At 41.9% G+C, this 19,756-nt stretch overlaps 2 protein-coding genes across 2 annotated transcripts in view; both read right to left on the reverse strand.

The window, feature by feature from the left end:
* tpra1 (transmembrane protein, adipocyte asscociated 1) overlaps nt 1-19,756 on the reverse strand; it is a 208,945-nt gene that overhangs the window by 54,208 nt on the left and 134,981 nt on the right. The gene's annotated exons all lie outside the window — the stretch shown is intronic.
* The window catches only part of tctn1 (tectonic family member 1), a 58,900-nt gene continuing 46,428 nt past the window's right edge, over nt 7,285-19,756 (reverse strand). The window contains exons 8-14 of the mRNA XM_062456402.1: nt 13,354-13,500; nt 12,914-13,039; nt 12,678-12,766; nt 12,017-12,154; nt 10,015-10,168; nt 8,530-8,661; nt 7,285-7,554 (exon numbers count right to left, since the gene is read on the reverse strand). Of these exons, the coding sequence (XP_062312386.1) occupies nt 7,408-7,554; nt 8,530-8,661; nt 10,015-10,168; nt 12,017-12,154; nt 12,678-12,766; nt 12,914-13,039; nt 13,354-13,500 (933 nt within the window). The 3' untranslated portion in view covers nt 7,285-7,407. The remainder of the gene's footprint in view (nt 7,555-8,529; nt 8,662-10,014; nt 10,169-12,016; nt 12,155-12,677; nt 12,767-12,913; nt 13,040-13,353; nt 13,501-19,756) is intronic.

Consider the following 19,756-nt stretch of genomic DNA (forward strand, 5'->3'; position numbering starts at 1 on the left):
TAGTTGTTGTGCAATCGGATGCACTAATCTTGTATTTTTTGCCATAAAACACACCTGTAATCGGTTAGATAGTTTGTTGTGTATCAAGGCGACCAACAGCAGTGGTCGTAGTGAGTTAAAGTTAGCTAGTTAGCTAAATAGTTGGGTTGTTGTGTTAGATGCCACTGCAACACTTGCCGTTTGTGTCCATATCTTTCCTTTTCTTTAGCTGAGAGATGATCCAAAGAAACGTGGGAAGGTACATTTGCCGGCTTTTGCTGCGTCAATGGTGTGAGCCGCTATCGCCAGCAGCGTTCTGTCCTCCAGGTCACCGCGCGTGTCATGTGACTGAAAACTATGAATACGGAAGTGGCTCAAAGTGCAATACCGCCGATGGTAGCTTGGGGCTGGCTCCAAATAACTCTGGCTCCAATTGACTCCCATTCAAAAATTGCCAACTTCTCTTATGAAATACTAAGTCCCCCCAAAAATTCCACAATTCATTATGGTGTCATTAGCTAGATTCCCTTCTACTTATCAATGTCCGGTTGCTCCATCTGAAAATAATTTTATAATTAAGTACATATTAGGTCTCAAAGATCGGTATATTTGGGGATAGGTCCAGTCTGGAGTGATTGACAATCCATTTGGTCTTCTCGTCTTTTCCCCGGTGAACTTCAGTCGCATGTTTTCTTCTGTTATAATAACAATAACTGTTATTGTCGCTATTTGTCTGTGCATTTTCCAGTTTTGATAGTCATTAGCTTGTTTTAATTACATTTTGGTTCACCAATTAATTATGGCTTGTTCTTCGGTTAATTGTACTAACAGACCCTCAAGAGATTCCAATATCGATTTTTTTCGGCAGGTAATTTTTATGGTTTTCAAATGACCCATCGCTAAGCCACTCCCCCAAAAAATAATTGTCCAATAATACCATAGTAACCATAGTAACTAAGCACGGAGACCTCGGACAAGCCATTTCGTCAGGCTCATTGAACCTCATTGTAAAAATTGCAGGAGATAAGTTAAAATCATTATAAAAGTAAAACAAGTAGTAATACGGGATGGTGAAACACTATGCATGGGGTACCTGTAATACAGACACCAGGTACCCTGAAAGATTAGAGGGAGGAGTCGTTTTTTTGCTCCTTTTCCAAAGCCAAAAATTCAACTGGACCAATGTAAGCGATGGATAAGGCTCTGTGGTCGAGTAGATTACTAATTGAACGTCCAGACTATTACCAACTAAGGACAGTTATGTTTGCTCAATTATGTTAATTCCTGATTTGTAAATAAATTATATTTGATGATATGCATAAAAAAAGCCCCCCAGCACTGTATTGTACACACCTTGTCTGCTTTTCTCACATGAGCTAACAAAACCATCAGCAAGTGCCTAAAATAGTAAAGATAGCTATCAGATGCGTGCAGTAAAATGGTACAGAATGTCCAGAAAACTACCAGAACATGAGGCACATAAGCCACACAAGTTTTGTTACTGGAAATGGAATCTGCAACATTTCTTAATGAAAGCAACAGTGATAGACAGTCAGTTGAAGGGACAAATCAAGTCAGAAATTTAGAAAAACAAAGCAATATTGGACAGGGTTTCGGATGTGACATTGCACCAAGCATCTAGAAACTTTCTCATCCGGTAGAGAACTGAGAATATTGATAATGTGCATAATGGAAATGTTCTTGGCACACTTAAGTTAGTTACATTATGACCCACTTTTACAGGAGCACTTACAAATAGTCAAAAACAAAAAGTACTAACTCATTAACTGAGCCCTGAAATCCAAAATTAAGTCATACAACTATGTGGCGATCACATTTTCAACAAAAATAGCAAGTGAAAGGGAGAAAGCAATCTATTACTTGATAATATGTGATGTAACTCCAGATGTCTCCCATACAGAGCAGAATGTTTTATTGTTGAGGTATGTGCTTAAGGACCAAGACAAAGTTAAATGGAAAATCTGAATTTACCTCTTAGCGTTCCACGGCCCGCCGGCAAGGATTGTTAATAGCCTTGCAGCGTCTCCTTTGTAATATTGAAATGGCATTGTTTTCGCATGGCAATGCTGTGCAGGAAGCAACATTCCAGAAAGAAAGAACTGGATTTCTGATGACTATAGTAGTGCTCCCCTCACTGTATTGTATTGTCTCAGAGAGATGGGTACTAGCTACAGTATGGCTTGATGAGCCGAGTCTTTGGATAATCACTGTCTCCTATCAGCCACCTGGTCAGAGATTGCTCTGAAAGAAGTTTTGAATTTAGTAAAAAGAATCATTTGTGGAGCCAGGGTAATTGCAGTAGAAATGAGGGACATAACCTCTCCTATCACAAACAACCTGAATATTTGTGCAATGGAAAACCTTGTCATTTATATATATGTCATAGTGCTCTATACATAAATGTGCTTGATTGACTGATTGTTAGTCTTTATTGGAATTAAGGGTTTGGAAATAAATGTGCTGTGTAAAAAATTGCTGATGAAGACACATCCATAGCCTGCAACGCCTAGTCTATGGCAGACTTTACGGAATATATGCTTTATGCACCTGAGATGCCATGAGATACATTTCAGTCAAGACAATCACGTATTAGATTTGAGCATTTATTGTTACATGACATGAACATGTAGGTTTGACTTTGGCGGAGTGGATGATCTAAGGGAAGCACTCCCTGCCTCCTCGATGCAACACATACATACATGACATATGAGGCAGGGAGCAATAGAGATATAATCCCCAACATGCCACCACTCCGCCAGACTGTGTAGAGCGGAGCGCCGCTGCTCCTGAGCCACAGGAGGACCCCCTGACATCCCACTACGTACGTACTGTTGGCGAAAAACAAGCGTTTTATGGATGCGCGAGTCATGCTAGCATTAACGATGACTAAGACTATGTGTGCATATCCGTCATGTTACATACCATCTGATGTGCGGTTTACCGAGCCGTCCCACGCGCACATCCCGTCCAGACCCGGTGCTGGACGGAAGGTGGGAGTCAGGTGGCTGAGCGGTGAGGGAAGCGGGCTAGTAATCTGAAGGTTGCCAGTTCGATTCCCGGCCGTGCCAAATGACGTTGTGTCCTTGGGCAAGGCACTTCACCCTACTTGCCTCGGGGGAATGTCCCTGTACTTACTGTAAGTCGCTCTGGATAAGAGCGTCTGCTAAATGACTAAATGTAAGGTGAACCTGCAACTAAGCCAAATACACCGACCATCTACCCGGTACCCTTCTCATCCGACATCGGGCAGATAGCTACCTCTAGAGAGCTGCCCCTCTTGCTAAGCAAAAATATAGTAAACCTCCTAATATGGTGGAGCGCCCGGTCCCAACACAAGCTCTTCTCCTGTCTGGCCCCCCAATGGTGGAATCAACTCCCCACCTCCATCAGGGACACTGACTGTCTCCCCACCTTCAAGAAAAGGCTCAAGACACTTGTTTTCCGGGAGTACAACGGCACTTAAGAATGCTTGGCTGGACCGGATTTTAGTTTCCTCCAGGATCACAATGACTCGTATTGAGAGACTTGTTGCTCTTGTTGGTTAGTTGTAACGGTTTCAAATTCTTGTACTCGCTGTGAAATCTTTTACTGTTGATTGTTGTTTTTTTTCTACAGGTACACTCTTGCACTCTTGTGGGGAGTTTCATGTTGTTCAATTGTAACTTGTTTAACTGCATGCTCTTATGGTTCTTCCCTTTGGCACTTATTTGGTTTTCCACAATGTATGCTTCATGTTTTGGCTGCTCGCAATGTTTGGGGCTATCTCGTTGTTATGATCAGTGACCTATGCTCTTTTGTAAAGCTCTCTCTTGGAAGTCGCTTTGGATAAAAGTGTCTGCTAAATGCATAAATGTAATGTAATGTCAATCTAATATACAATAATATACCGTATTCAATACAATATACTAAACCTCTATAAATACCCATAACCTATACTAACCTTATAACCTATACTAACCTAAGACAAGTGAAGTACAATAGTGCAATATTGCTGATAGCAATGTCAGAGGGCTCACATACGCCCACAGAACTGCCCCTCAACCAACCTAAACCAACCTAAACCCTCAGTAGGCATATGTGCAAGATGGGTAGAGACGTTATGATAGTAGACGTAATCTTACATTTACATTTACATTTAGTCATTTAGCAGGCGCTCTTATCCAGAGCGACTTACAGTAAGTACAGGGACATTCTCCCCGAGGCAAGTAGGGTGAAGTGCCTTGCCCAAGGACACAACGTCATTTGGCATGACCGGGAATCGAACTGGCAACCTTCAGATTACTAGCCCGCTTCCCTCACCGCTCAGCCACCTGACGCCCCAATAATCTTGATTCTGAATGCTGTTCTCTTGGCCCGTTAATCAGCAGCTTGCTGAGGGCTCCGAACACCTACATTAAATTGAATATCCGATACAACTCAATCTCTCCACAGGCACTGTACCACGCTGATAACATGTCTGCGCTGTGCGCTCCTTAGCTCCTGCTTAGAACCACGAAGTTGCATCCTTCATCCACCAGTGTGGATTGAAAATACCTTCCTCCTGTATTCGCCGGCAGACAACATAGGCCTACATGTGCACCGTGCACGCACCCGGGTCTGAGAACCCAGGTCACCGTCTGAGAAATGGCGGCATGCTTGCCTACCGGAACTCCTGAAATTGAAACAAGGCCACACCGTCTCTATAGCCTGAATGAATGCGGTGATCAATGTGAGATTCCCGCACGTTTGTCCACGTCAGCAGTCTGACTAGATTGATAAGCACAGAACCTCCTTATGATGATGTGGACCTTGCTTCGATATCACAACACAGTAACATTTCCCTACGCAATAACAAGCAATCACGATGAAATACAATTTGTGTAAAGCCGCGGAATACGTCTCAAGTGCCAGGAAAGTTAACTCCGTGGGCCACTGGGCTATGTCCGGAGACCGCGATAACCCCCAAACCCACGGAGGGAGCCGCGTCAGTATGAAAATCAAGGCGGCGGACGACTCCACGGAATCGTGATAGAAGAACTGATGCCATTCCAACGGCCGCGCAGCCTAGTCAGAAACGCAGATCCGACCGCAACCGTCTTCTACACTATCCCGAAGATTAGCCACGCGTCGAGAAGTCCAACAGACGGGACACGAACCCTGGGGCATGATGCATAGCGGGAGTAAGTGCCCCCGGGCCCCACAATGACATCAGGTCACGCACAGCCATAGAGAGGTGCCCGAAGCGGCCCTCACGACGCTGAGGACGCGCTACAGGTATCCGAGGGTAACGAGGGCCTACGGTCTACTCAAAGGACAGCTAAATGTCCCCGCAATTGAACGCGTCCGAACACCGAGATGCAGCGCGAGCGGAGACGACGGAACATCCACTACCAAATTGTCCAGCAGGTGCACGATGCCGACTGGTGCTCATTACCAGGATCCAACACGGAGCCACCGACAGCGTGTCGATGTGCGCAGGCCACTGCGGCAGCCGAACACCAACTCTACCGAGAGTAGGCTACAGATGCCGCCCCACTGACGCCGATTAGGTGCCACTAAGAGGCATGCAGCAGAAGCACGGACCAGGGGTCGTTGACCTGCAGGCAGGCTGAGAAATAGCTGTCTGCTTGAGATGTGAATGCTAGAGTTTAGTCAATTTCCTCCAGAACAAGATGACACTAAGAGGGACTGTTGCACTCGTTGGTTAGTCGTAACTGATTAACTATTGTACTCGCTGTGAATCGAAATACAATTACTTTGAATGAAAGCGTCTGCTAAATGACGCAGTCATAACTGATAATATTGAATGTGTCCAAGCATGTAATGCAGATAGACGTCCCTTCATGCGATGATGGCAACAGTACCCACACGTTACTATCAACCCACTACTAGCCAACAACGTAGGATCACTCTGACGGCCCATCACACGTCAATTACACTCGATTTTGCATTGCCACACTCGGCATAACTTAGATGCTTGAGTCCGAATATCCCAACGCTCCCACAGCATGAGTTATTCCCAAAACCGTAGCTAGCTAGCTAGCTTTGTTCCTTCCGGGCAAGTACCTAGCATAACACTCGTAGCTAGCAACGCTAGGCCTACTAGACGCTGGTGTTACCCGTTACTTATGATGGTATTTGACATTTCGTAATTTTTGGCTGCCTTTAAATATCTGTCCGGGACAGCAGACGAAAATTAGCCACTCTGGCTAACTCCGGCGCACTTACAGTTTTGCTGTTGATCAGTGTGCATTGTCCCTGAAATAAATGAGAATGACAATGAACATATTGACAAGCCGTTACGTAAAGCACCGGCTCATACATTTCCGATATCGATTCTGACTGCACAGCGTATACTTCTGAATGCCATGGTAATCAAACAATACAATCGATTTTAAAAGCCAAAGATACACAAACCCTCATTCCGGTACGCCATTCCAGATTTCCAGCCGGTGGTGCCCTAAGACCCGGGACCACGTCAGTCCTCACCTGAAGTCAATGTGAAGTCAAAGGCCACGGGAGCGCCTCTGAAGCAGTACCGGGGATCGGCGGATCCACCGCCGTCGTTGACCCATCCTCCAGCGTGACGAGTCGAGCACTCATGTCCGGCAGAGACCTCGACGTCCAGAGGGGCCAACAGCACCGGGTCTTCCTCCCTGGACCAGAGCCCTCTTAGCGGGCGCCGTTCGGGAAGAGAAGGAAAGAGAAAGGAGCGGCCTCGCTGCACTCCACGAAACGTACAGTTCCTCATGACTACACCCAAGGGAAGAGACACGACCATGACGTACATGGAATCCAGGATGCATTGGACCGGCCGGCCCTTGATGGTAGGCGATCTTTGAGCCGACGCGAGTTACGCCGACCTGGCTACCCGCATCGTCGCAACCGCCATCGGGGTGGTTCTCAGAGGGTGCGAATCCGGCTGAATGCCCGAAACCTCCCGCAAACTCCTCCAACAACAAACAGTCCACCCCCGGATCGCGAGAGCCGGATATAGCAACACAGGCGAAAGCAACAACCGACAACGCAGGAACACAAACAACATTGGCAGCAGCACTGATCATACAACAAATGGGCTGAGTGTGTGCGTGTGTGTGCGTATCCTCGCGGCCTTTTAATGCCGTCTTAACGGACGTGGCCCAATGGGCTTGTGCTGGCTAACACAGGTGTGGTAATGAGAGACGGATGACGCGCGCTGCCCGATTGCCCTGCCTGAACTAGCTACGCTTATCAAGTGCGTGGAGCATTGAATAAAAAAAGATGTCTCAATTATATACCAATAAATAAAACAATTCTGTCTTAATTATTAAAACAATGTTACTTTATTCAAAGAAATAATAATATTATCCATTAAAACAGTCATTGGGTATTATTCATGTTGTATCTGCATAGCAGATGACTGAAAAAATCACATTTTGGTGAACATGTTTACACAAAGGGAAAGAAAAAGTCATAGGGCAGCTTGGCGTCAAAAGTCGGAGTGGCCTTATAACCAGGAAGTGTGGCTGCTTCTACAGGGATGAAGGTCACTGAACTTGTCACGTAAATGACTCGGCTACTTCCAAAGAGTAAGGCCTGTGGACAAAAAGCTAATTGGTAAATGTTCAATTAATGCAAATAACCTCCATGAAGATCTAATGCCAAATGATGAGATATCAAATCAGTGTTTCCCTTAAATTTCCTAGACTGTAGCAGCTAGCTAAGATTAGCTACATATTTAACGTCATTACCAGCTGCTCTGAATTCGTCACTATTTTCAGCATCTGAGAAGCATGTTGGCTCTTTGTGTAAGCCATTTTTTTTCTAAACATAAACCAAAAATATACTAGCTCAACAGAAGTAACCACGCTTGCTTCATGTTTTGGATGGCTCAAATGCATGCTCTTGTTGATTTTGTCCATAAACTGCGTTAAACTCTGTCTGGTTAACCATGCTTTGAGGGTGTGACTTATTTTTTTACTGTTATCACCATTCATATAAATACAACCAATGTGTTTATGACATATTGTTTGCTAGAATACAACATTGTTTACAAAAAGCACAATACTGTTTGCAAACCTCTGAATTCTTCATAGATCTAGGCACTAATCTTACTCTTAAAGTGTATTCAACACTAAATATACACATTTTCTTATTGGGGGTCTTATGGTAGGTCCACCCACCACAGTCTCACAAAATCTTGTGGGAAACTGCACATGCAATAAAATCGGCAACACAAATCAAACAAAAAAACATGTTAATGCGACTAATGTAGGTTTTTTTTCAGCTTATTTAAAGTTTGAGAGTGGTTTATTGAGCTTCAGTCAGTGAATTATATTTTATTGATAGGACACTCCAACTAATAATGTTGGTTGCTGCATTCAGTTACTTTAAGTTGAAGGGAACTGATTGGCCAGGAGTGAAAGGTCCCTCTTAGGAAAGCTCTTTCTTTATGAAACAATAACTTAGCAAAATTACTGAAAAATAACACCCTAGGCTGCCCTAGATTTTCAGTAAGGTAGCTCAGTGAGGAAGTTATATTGTGACTTTCACAAATAAATACTTATTTACCAAGTTGCTGGTGTTTGTAGGAATCACTTCTTTGACGCTCACGATCTGAGCCTGAGGGTTCATCAAGGATCCATAGCTGGTCCATTTCACCTCCAAATCAAAGGACAGGGGGATACTGCAAATATGTTGTTCCTACACAGCCAAAGAAAGAATTGTGAGTGTTAAAACAATGTTTTACACATAGCACGTTACCATTTCAAAAGAAAAATAGAAAAACATAAAAGGCAAACCACCCACAAGACTGAAACAGTATTTTAAGTGTGACTGATTATGGTTGATTATGATTATTGATTGAAACAGAGACCAGTTTTTATGTTTTAGCTTACAGTAATGTTATATTCAGTGACGGCTGGTGGTGATATTGGGTGGGTGGGCTACAAAAGTGTACGCTATAATAGGCTATATTCATCAATAGTTCCCGCTGCAGCAAATGCAGAATTACATGAAACAAGTTTCAACCGACATGTGAATTCTTAGCTACACTTGCCGTTAACCAGTCCTTTCTTTCAAACCAACTTACACAAAACGTAAAATGTTGTTTGTCATTTTGTGTAATTTGAACGTTTGGATGTTGTGTACCAAGTCGCTTTACTTCAAATTATTATTCCAAAGAAAATGGATGAAAAAGTCAATAATCCACCTCATTCAAAATTTAGCCAATACCAACCATGTCAATGATCACGTTCCCCACTCTATCATACACAGTAACCACTAGCACCACTAGACTGTACTGTCTATACATCCATTGTCATTGGTCAAAATGTCAACGGCCTGTGTGGGCTGATTTAAATTAGCCAAAACTAGAAGCAAATCAATGGGGCGTGCCTCAATGCCTGTCACACACACTATGAAGATGAATGGTAGCTGATGCGTTTGGGCAGGAAAAAATAAGCCCATTTAGATCTTTTTAGTTTTTCATGTGACTATTTGGTGTTGCTGCTCTAGGTGCCACCAAAACTTTAAACAAACTTTTAACAAAAATTCTCAACTTTATTATAAAAGATAGGGAGGGCTGAGCCCTATTTGCCCATTTATACCAGCCGCCACCTGACAAATACATTTTGACTATGGACGATAAGGAACGTAAAGGTCACTACACACGGCAGGTGAGCGATGTTGCCTGGGGGCAATGGAATGTTGCTCTGCGACGCCAATTGCTTAGTAACCTACACAGCTGTCGACCGATATCGCTTTGTATGGCAGAATTAATACATTAGTTAAACTACTCCATGTGCTCCAAGCCCTCGCTATTTGTCCTTGTATTTGAAGTATTTGGGATGATATAACTCAGTCAATCTCAAAACATTTACTTTTTCCCATCCATTCTGAACTCCAGATGTCTCTGGGAAGCAACCAATGTTTTAGTTGGGTAGATACATTAACTGACACTTGTGTATTCGGAAAACTGATTAATTTTTTTTTTTTTTTATGTAGCTAGACTAGTTAGCTAATTGAGTGTGCCAAAACTATTAAAAGGTTGCTCACCATACTTGATTTACTGTTCTCGATTGGTACCCAGTCCATTGGATTTTGAGATTGGGAATTCCCAAAGGAGGCCACATATTCAGGATAGTCTTGTCCCCTTAGCACACCCAGTATGCCATTTGACAGTTGAGAGCAGTTTGCTGTCTCCTCTAACCTAAAAAGAAAAATACACAAAAAGATGGATCTGTCTTTTGACTGTCTAAACTAACATCTAAATGACAAGAGAACAAGAGAATGCTCTTAAGAACTAGGCATTTTCAGTTCTAATTGGGATACATTAGTAAAATATAGCTGCAAGCAGCAATGGGGTGGCCAAGCAGGTCAGATGACCCAGAAGAAACTTTCGACATCCTCAGAAGAGTGTTCCAAGTACATGCAGCAAGTTTGGCGTGAATCCATCAAAGATTTGCTGAGATACGACACAACTTTCTGTTTGGCGGCTCTGCTGCCGATTTCGATTGGCTGTACCGGACAAACGGTTTCGAAAATCTAAAATCATTTTGATAGTTTGTGTGAGGATTGCATTGACTATAGCTTGTAGCTTGACTACAGGTAACTAGCGACTGCGGTGTACCTGGCTTCCTTTGCAGTGGCTTACAGTCTCGCTAAACAGAGAATCAGAGACATGACAAGCTCGTCGGCTTTGGCTGGATTCAAACCTCTGACGTTGCCGTTGCCAGGACACCAACTTATCCTAGTGAGCGATTCTCAGTGCTGCAAATCACAGTTCAGTTACTGGGTAAAAATATAAGCAGTTTTTCCTGTGGCAAGCGGTTGTCCGAGTTGGCCCAAGTCCTATTTTGACATGTCAAGGTGATTGTGGTCTGAAGATAATCTGTCCCAAATTTGGTGAATATTTGATACATTTTGTAGGAGGAGTAGGACAAAAACGTTTTATTAATTCAAAATGGCGGCATCAATTCGGCTGGTATCACAAGTTTACATGCGTCAGACACGGGATCGCCCCCCTAGAGGTTAGAAGACACATATCTACAAAGCACAATAAATCTGACTCTTCTTGAGTATAGATCCCCTGAGAATGAAACATGGTCATTACCATTGTACTGTTAGACAGCTACTGTGGCATACCTGGCTTCACTAAACAGATGAACCAGTATCATGACATGCTTGATGACTGTGGCTGGGTTCGAACCTATGACCTTGCACTTCAGAGGAACCTGTCTTATCCCAGTGAGCTATTCTCACTGCAGGGAAATGCTGTGTTCAGTTACTGTATAAAAACAAGTAAGCAGTTTCTCCTGTGGGAAGCGTTGTCAGATTTGACCCAAGTATAAAAAGCTGTAATTCAGTCCTATTTTGACATGTCAAGGTGATTGTGGTCTGAAAATGATTTGATTACATGTCCATGAAAATAGGAGCAACGGCGAACGAGGAGTTTGTTTTTATGAAAATTCCAAATGGCCTCACCACCACAAGAAAAATTTTAAATCGGGGTATAAACCGCGACTTTGTTTTAGAAAAATACGGTACTTCAAACTCAAGCCAATATTGCATGTTTTGCAAAACTTATCTACCCTGTCTTTAAGACTCGCAACTGGTTGTTCATCATTTGCCAGTGGGTCTAATCAGGGCAAGTTTGACTTTTACACTGACACACATAATATTGCATAGGCTAGGTCAGGGGTGCACAATTAGAATTCAAAGAGGTCCATTGACTAACATTTGGGTGGGTGCTGGTGTTTCTGATTGGCTGGTAGGTGGCATTTAACTATGTATAACTCGAGACAGTTATAAACTCGGCAGAAAACTTCCCTCCATATGCCTGCACCTTGTCCATTAATTTTATATAGCGGGACAAGTTATCCCTTACTTCTCAGCGTGAGAAATACAAGGTGTGGCATGTGAGATCTGTATCAACTTTCCTGACTTGTGTGCACATGGACCAAGGTCTGTAAATTGTGCACTCCAGGGCTCTTTCAAATAGGCTTCTGTGTTGTAAGCTTCATAAATTCTGCATTTGCATGTATTTCCTTATTTGTACCTTAATGTGCAGCCAGATAACATATTAACTCCAAATAAGACAGGGGAGCGTTGATGTGGCCCTCTGAGACAGTCCTCCAATTCAGTACCTTTGAAAAGGGTAATGTTTCCCTTGGGATCTGAACTCTGAACTATTCCAGTGAGCATAACCGTTAAGAACATATTTTTCAATAAACAGAACAGATACACTTTTACTAGGCAATAACACATACCAAGTTACCAAGAGACCCGTTAAATTAATCATTCATTGCTTACTGTTGACATCAAAGGTCTGTTTTGGATAAAAAATGGGTTTGAATACTGCAAGATTTGCCTATGAATCTGTTTGCTTCAAGGTAGGTGATGCAGTTCATGGTGGTGTCAGGAGAAGATAATTTTAGTGGCATAGGGTAACATCAGCCATTTTCTAAACTTGAATGCTGTTAACAAATAACAAGTGAATTATGCATTCTTTCTACCATCTACATGCAAGTTGAACGATGGACCAGTGGTAAGACAGTTTGTGGTGAAACCACATATTTTTTCAAATGGTGTGCAAACATATATATAAAAAGAGCAAAAGATTTCAAGGATCAAATGATTGCAGATCTTTTCCAACCAATGATTTACTGAAGTCTGTGACATACAGAAATTAAGGAGATTGGAAAATAGAAAAAGGATATTCCACTGTTCTTGATCCCGACACTAACGCAAGCCCCAACACGTACCCTGGATTCCCACTGTACTGGACAGACACCTTCTCAGCATTTTTCTGTCAGGGGAAATTACAGATATACATTCATGCGTCACACTCCCACATCTCAATTCAGTGCAATTGTTTCTGGCAATGAAATCCCCACTTAACAGCATATCTTAAAAAACTGAGCCAGACAGTGGTTTTTACACAATAAAGAAATACCTGGACAAACTTAATCCGAAACTCCTGGTTCATTGGCATCATTTCTGCATTTAGGTTTCCAAGAATCAGTGCCACAGACAGGTTCAGAATTTCACCAGCCTCATTGTATAAGACCAAATAGTCAACCTGTAAGCAGAAATAAAAATAACAATATTTTGTTATTTTTGTGCAAAAATAACAAATATTTATGTGCGATAGACTAATGCGTTCTGCAGAGAAGGGAGACTGGCGTTTGGAATGAAAGGGAGAAAACAGGACAGAGTAACACGACGGATATCGCTATAAAAAAAAAGAAATACTGAAAAAACGTTTTTGATGACGTAGTTAAGGCGGCAGGCGTGTATAGGCTGCTGCCTTAGCTGCAAAGTGCTGTGGGAAACCCTGGTTTCTTAAGCATACATTTCTTTGTAAATCAAACAGATGTTTTACTTGCGCTATACCTGGAGCACCACGTTCATACACACTGCTGGCTCTACCCCTTGGATGAGCAGAACTGGGTCATGGCTCTGGTCACTAGTGAGCTGCAGTGGAGATAGAGTACCTTCCAAGGACTGGTAGGTGATGGATGCAATCTCAACAGCAACGATCTGCAGCAGACAGAAGTATATTTTTCGATGGACAAAGAAAGCATCTAAAAAATTTTTTTTTTGCTGAAACACACACTAACCATTTAGCTTTTCAAAGGTAGACTCAACAATCTACAACAGTGAGTATGCTTTCGGGCAACAAGCCATCAACAACAATTACTGTAGCTAACCTACAATTTTAAAACTTGTTCTACTTATTCCCAAAGTTGTTATTGTATTTTCTTTCGGATTTTAAATGAGATGTTGCATCAACAGTAAAATAAAGAATAGTACAACCCCAAAAAATGTTATTGTTACTTTTAGGGGAAATTTGAGGTGACAACCTGGAAAATCTAGTCAGGGGGCATGCTCCCCCGTAATACTTTTTGGTATATTTAAAAATTAAATGCGTCAGTCTGGTGCACTTTGAGAGCAAGATTAAGAGGCTAGATCTATGAAGAATGTTGTGCTTTTGTAAACAATTTTGTGCTCCACTACACAATTTAATCATAAACACATTGGTAGTATAGCTATGAATGGTGATGACACAGAAAAAAAGTCACACCCACAAAACATTCATCTCGGCCTGCCAATTCCCCATCCAGGCGCCAACTGCATTAGATAGGGTCCAAGTTTGCAATTGGACAGCTTATAGAGTCTGATGAGAGCCAGAGCTACAATTGGTACATGGCTTCAAATAGGAACTCAGACACGAAAGGAATCAATTAAAAATATTATATTTGACTTGTACTATTGCTTTTATTGATTGTGTTACATTTTATTTATTTTGTTGAGTAACATTTTATTTATATTGGGAAAGACTGTAGCTCGGGACACCGCAAAGACTGCAGCTTGAGATACCGCAAAGACTGCGGCTTGTGTGTTTTGGATTCCCGCAAAGACTGCGGCTTTTTATTTATATTGGGAAACCACAAAGACTGGCTTGAGATACCGCAAAGACTGTGGCTCGAGATACCGCAAAGACTGCGGCTTGTTTATATTGGGAAACCACAAAGACTGTGGCTCGAGATACCGCAAAGACTGTGGCTCGAAATACCGCAAAGACTGCGGCTTATGTGTTTTGGATTCTCGCAAAGACTGCGGCCTGTGTTCAGAAGGGTTTTATTACTTTTATCACTTGTATTATTGATTTTATGTAAAGCACCTTGAGCTGCAATTCTTGTATGAAATGTGCTATATAAATAAAGTCTTATTAATATTGAAGAGTAACCGTAAATAAAATAGCGGTCACTTGTGTGTACTTAGTGTCACTCGATGGGCACTTATGTTGCAGATATTACTGGGTAACTTTAGGTAGTAAACAGAACGACAAACTAGGTAGTACAAAGCATAATCTATGCTTAGAAGGTACATTGTTGTAACCTCACTTTCAATAACATCCACATGTACAGAAAACAATGATGATCATGGCACAATATATAGCTATATTTGTACACTTATACATTCATGCAGTACATCTGTATCAGGAAATACAGAGGGTCTCCGTTCTGTGTTGGACGCCTGGAGTGCAGCGTCATATACAAGAACGAATTTACACCATAGTAGCCACACCCACTGGTAGAAGGAATGGGACAAAACTCTTGAAAAAACACTGAAAAAAGCAGTGGTATGAAAAACGAGAATTGGTGAGAAATAATTTGGGCAGTATTTGGACGAATTACTTTACATGGTTAGATACTTTGAACCCTTGGGAATGTACGCAGATCAAGTTGATGTGTTGTTTGCATACCTGGACGACACTGAACCTTTGAGGGTAAGTAGAGACGTTTGGCTTTGGTGTTGTTTACAAAGTGGTGACTGGACAAAGACGTTGACTAAACTTGTTGTTGTGACTCAATCTTGAAATGGTTTACATATCTACAAGCACAAGAATCGTAGATTTCCAATGATGTATAACATGTGTAGTAGTCTAAAACATTTATTTATTAACATTTACTGCGTAGTAACTGGGGGAGGAGGGGGCAGTGTTTCGGGCCCGCGGGCGGGCCTGGACGAAAAACAGGTTCTGAAAAGTGCTGCAGGAAACACTGATGGGTCTCATGCCTCATTGTGTAACTTACTGTCACATTGCTAATCATATGTTGATAAGTAAGGGTCAAGATGTGGTCTGATTGGTTGTTCCATGGATAATAGTTTGGTATAAAGGGAATTGTGAAGCATTGTTATATGGATTCTTCATCTCCTGTCCTACACTCCTTCTCCTTCCTCACCTCTTGCCTTCTCTCTGATTTACAATAATTATGGTAGAGTAGGTAAGATTTAAAACCTTAATTTTGTAACATGTTTGCCTTGTAATAGATTTCATTCATTTGAAATATTATTAAATATCTATTTAATTTAACCTTACTTTGACCATTCTTGCTCTGATTTAACCCATAGAGTGAAAAAACTAATGCCATTGGTATTGGCATAATTTGGTTAATGTTAAAACACTGTTCAGTTTCCCCTCTTCCTTTAAACCACAGGGGAATAGTTTTGGTTGTTTGCCAATATTTAGAATCAGAATTCGGTTTATTCGCCATGTATGTTATACAAACACAGAATTTACTGTGGCAGGGAGGTGCAAAACACTAAACATATACGAATCTTAAACTTTTGTACTTTTACTTAATTTAACTATTTCTAAGAGCTAAACAATCTAAGAATACAACAATTTAAATATAAAATAAAATATATATAAAAATAAGAATAAGAATGAGCAGCGTGAGTGGTCAACATAGTGCAATCGGATACTGAGATAAGGTGGCTTATGCATACTGTAATTGCCATTAGATGGACTTATAATAGTTAAATAAGTGAATGAATGTCAATGGGAGTTCTTGGCCTTGTTGAAGAGGCCTGATATGGCAGCAGATCCACTATCTGTGTCATTCCTTGAAGCACTCGGGGAAAGTACTTGACGCGTGCAGGCTCAAAAGGTTTCAATTTCTTTATCTTGACGTAAACTTGTCTTTACATGAAATAAATGGCTCTAATCTTTCACAGTTAAGCAGCACGGTCAAAAAACTGAGTACCTCCGTGCCTCTGTTCCTTCTAACTAACATGCTCTCTTCACATGGTCGACAACGTGTCAAAATAAAAGTCTCTAATTTACAGAGGTATTCATTATGATAACAAGGTAATAAAATAATATTATTACAGAAATAATACACATATTGTTTATGGCTCTAACATTCCTTTTTTAATTGTATAGGCAGGATGCATAACAATTACAAACTTACAAACAGAGCCATATCCATACCAATTCAATATCTTCTGTATATGTTAACTCAATGAATGAATCAAACATTTTCCACTGAGGCCTAAAACATCAGCAGTCCTTTTTCTGAATCATTCCGCTTCTTGCAACAGACACAGCTTGTTGATAGGTCTGTCCAACAGGCTGGACTTGGTCAGGACTTGAACCCGCCGGACAACTCCTCTCGAGTCAGGGTAAGTCTTCTTGACTCTTCCAGTCATCCATGTGTTTCTTGGGGCAGAACTATCCACGATGAGCACAAGGTCTCCCGGAACGAAGTTCCTCTTCAGAGCATGCCACTTCTGGCGTTCTTGCAGCAACGGGAGGTACTCCTGCGTCCACCTTGACCAAAACAAGTCGGCCATATACTGTATTTGTTGCCATCTTCTGCGTGAGTAGGTGTCGTCACGGCTAAAGACGCCAGGTGACAGCGCTGGCTGCTTCTTCATTAGCAGAAGATGATTTGGAATCAATACTTCTAAGTCGCTTGGATCATCTGAGGCAGTAGTCAGAGGACGATCATTGATGATGGCTTCAACTTCGCACAACAAGGTGTGTAGGCCGTCGTCATCTAACACCTGCTGTTTCAACACAGAGTTCAACACCTTTCGGACAGTGCGAATCTGTCTTTCCCATATTCCACCTTGATGGGAGGCAGTCGGTGTGTTAAAGATCCAATTGATCCCTTTCTGCATTAGGTCATCCTTTATCTTGGAGTGATCAAGCTCTTCAAGTGCCTCTCTGAGCTCTCTTTCAGCTCCAATAAAATTGGTGCCATTATCAGATCGCATAGTAAAGACTTGTCCCCTTTTGCAGACAAATCTTCTGATGGCATTTATGCATGATGAGGTATCTAAAGAGTGGGCCACCTCTATGTGGACTGCTCTAAGTGCGAGGCATGTAAACATAACCCCATACCTCTTTACCATGCTGCGTGCCCTTTTGACCTCAAAGGGTCCAAAATAGTCTACGCCCACATGTGTAAAGGGAGGTTTGTCTGGCAGTATGCGTTCCTCAACTAAGTCTGCCATCTTCTGTTCTGCAGGCTTGGCATGCAACCTTCTACATGTGATGCATCTGGATGTTACTGTGCGGGCAGCTCTGTTCAATCCAGGCATCCAGTATTTTTGTCTGACCTTTGCAATAAGCTGATTTCTTCCACAATGACCCATTTGATGATGAACATTGCAGAATCAGGTTTGCAATGTGGTGATTTTTGTGTAGCACAGCTGGCCGTCTGACTTCTTCTGGCATGGCTGACTTATTCAACCTACCACCTACTCTGATCACACTTTCATGCAGCACTGGGTCTAACCGGCGGAGCTGACTCGATTTCCTCACTTGTAAATCTTTACTTTGCAGTGAGGCCAACTCCTCTGGATACATCTCCCTTTGACTGTATGGAAGCAAATCGTTACCAAAATTCAAATGCAAATGCATTTCCAAAGGCATTTGCATTTTGGTAATTTTGGTTATTTGCATTTGAATTTTCTTCTTCAAGAGTGCTCAATCTTTCACTTAACTAAAATGAAAAAGAAATAGACATTTGAGATTTAATTTTCAAAATATGCCCCAGCAAATAGATACCAAAATTCAATTTGAAATGTAAAATTTGAAAATTCAAATATATTTCCAGAAATGCATTTTCATTTTAAGAACGTGGCTGCAAAATCGTGACCACAATTCAAATTCAAATGCATTTCCAGAAATGCATTTTCATTTTCAAGAACGTGGCTGCAAAATCGTGACCACAATTCAAATGCATTTCCAGAAATGCATTTTCATTTTAAGAACATGGCTGCAAAATCGTGACCACAATTCAAATTCAAATGCATTTCCAGAAATGCATTTTCATTTTAAGAACGTGGCTGCAAAATCGTGACCACAATTCAAATTCATATGCATTTGCAGAAATGCAAAATGAACGAAAAAGCATTGTGAGCGGCGCAGCAGAGTGACGTCAGTAGCCGCTCTTCTTCAGCTCCCTGCTGACCGAGCTATCCATCTTGTTCGGTAGGGGGCGGTGTGCACATCTGCATTGCTTTACATTGCAAATGTGCCGGGAAATTGATTGAATTGCCGGGTCTTTAGAGGACGCATCACAGACTGAGCAACTTGATGTCAAACAATGACTAAAACAGTGGCAGAGCTACTATTAATGTGTAAATCTGTGACGGCAGAGTATGCAGCCAAGCTCTCTATGACTTGTTCTACTCGGTCACGGGCATCAGACTCAGATATATTATTAGATTCTACCTGCTCAGCTAATTCTAACAGTGTTTGCACAATTTGAGTGAGCGCCATGATCTGTGATGCGTCCTCTAAAGCAGCGGTCCCCAACCTTTCTTGCGCCACAGACCGCTTTCATGTAAGACATATTTTCACGGACCGGCAGGGACGGACTGGGAGGAAAGATAGGCCCTGGACAGCTGTGCTGCTAATGCATGCACATTCTGGGTTTGATGTTATCCTAGTTAGTGACTTCCACACCTAATGCGAGCGCGCGGAGAAAAATAGTTTAGGTGATTTGAGCAAGTTTTATGTAAAATAAACAGCCGTTTTTTCAATTGACAAAACCATGTCTAGTGAATGTGATGTATTTTTGTCTCTTAATTTTTCAGCCCCATCTTTAAATTTCTTAGCCTGGTTTTCCATCGTTATATTGTTACTAGCTAGCTTTCGATATGTCAGTCCCACTGTTGTGTGTGACTATAAGCTACGACAGTGACACCCGAAGTGCGTTCCTTATATCCAGTTTAGGCCTATTCCAAAATTTTGTTTGATTGCTGTCACGGCAGAAAATCCCGCTTGATGTTGGAAATGGAAGCAGGGTTTTCAGTGCTTTAGTGGCGATCTCAGGATAGCCTTCATTCAAAACACCAATAGAGTTGTTGTCTCAAACAGGCTCCATTGAGTGGTAACTATCACTTGTCATGTGTCAAGAGGAAGAGACGCGCATGATACCTCTCTATAAAGCCCACAAACTTGCTAAAAAATGAGTAAACACACGTCTTTGCA

This window comes from Osmerus eperlanus, chromosome 1, assembly GCF_963692335.1.
Source record: "Osmerus eperlanus chromosome 1, fOsmEpe2.1, whole genome shotgun sequence".
NCBI classification, from domain to species: Eukaryota; Metazoa; Chordata; class Actinopteri; order Osmeriformes; family Osmeridae; genus Osmerus; species Osmerus eperlanus.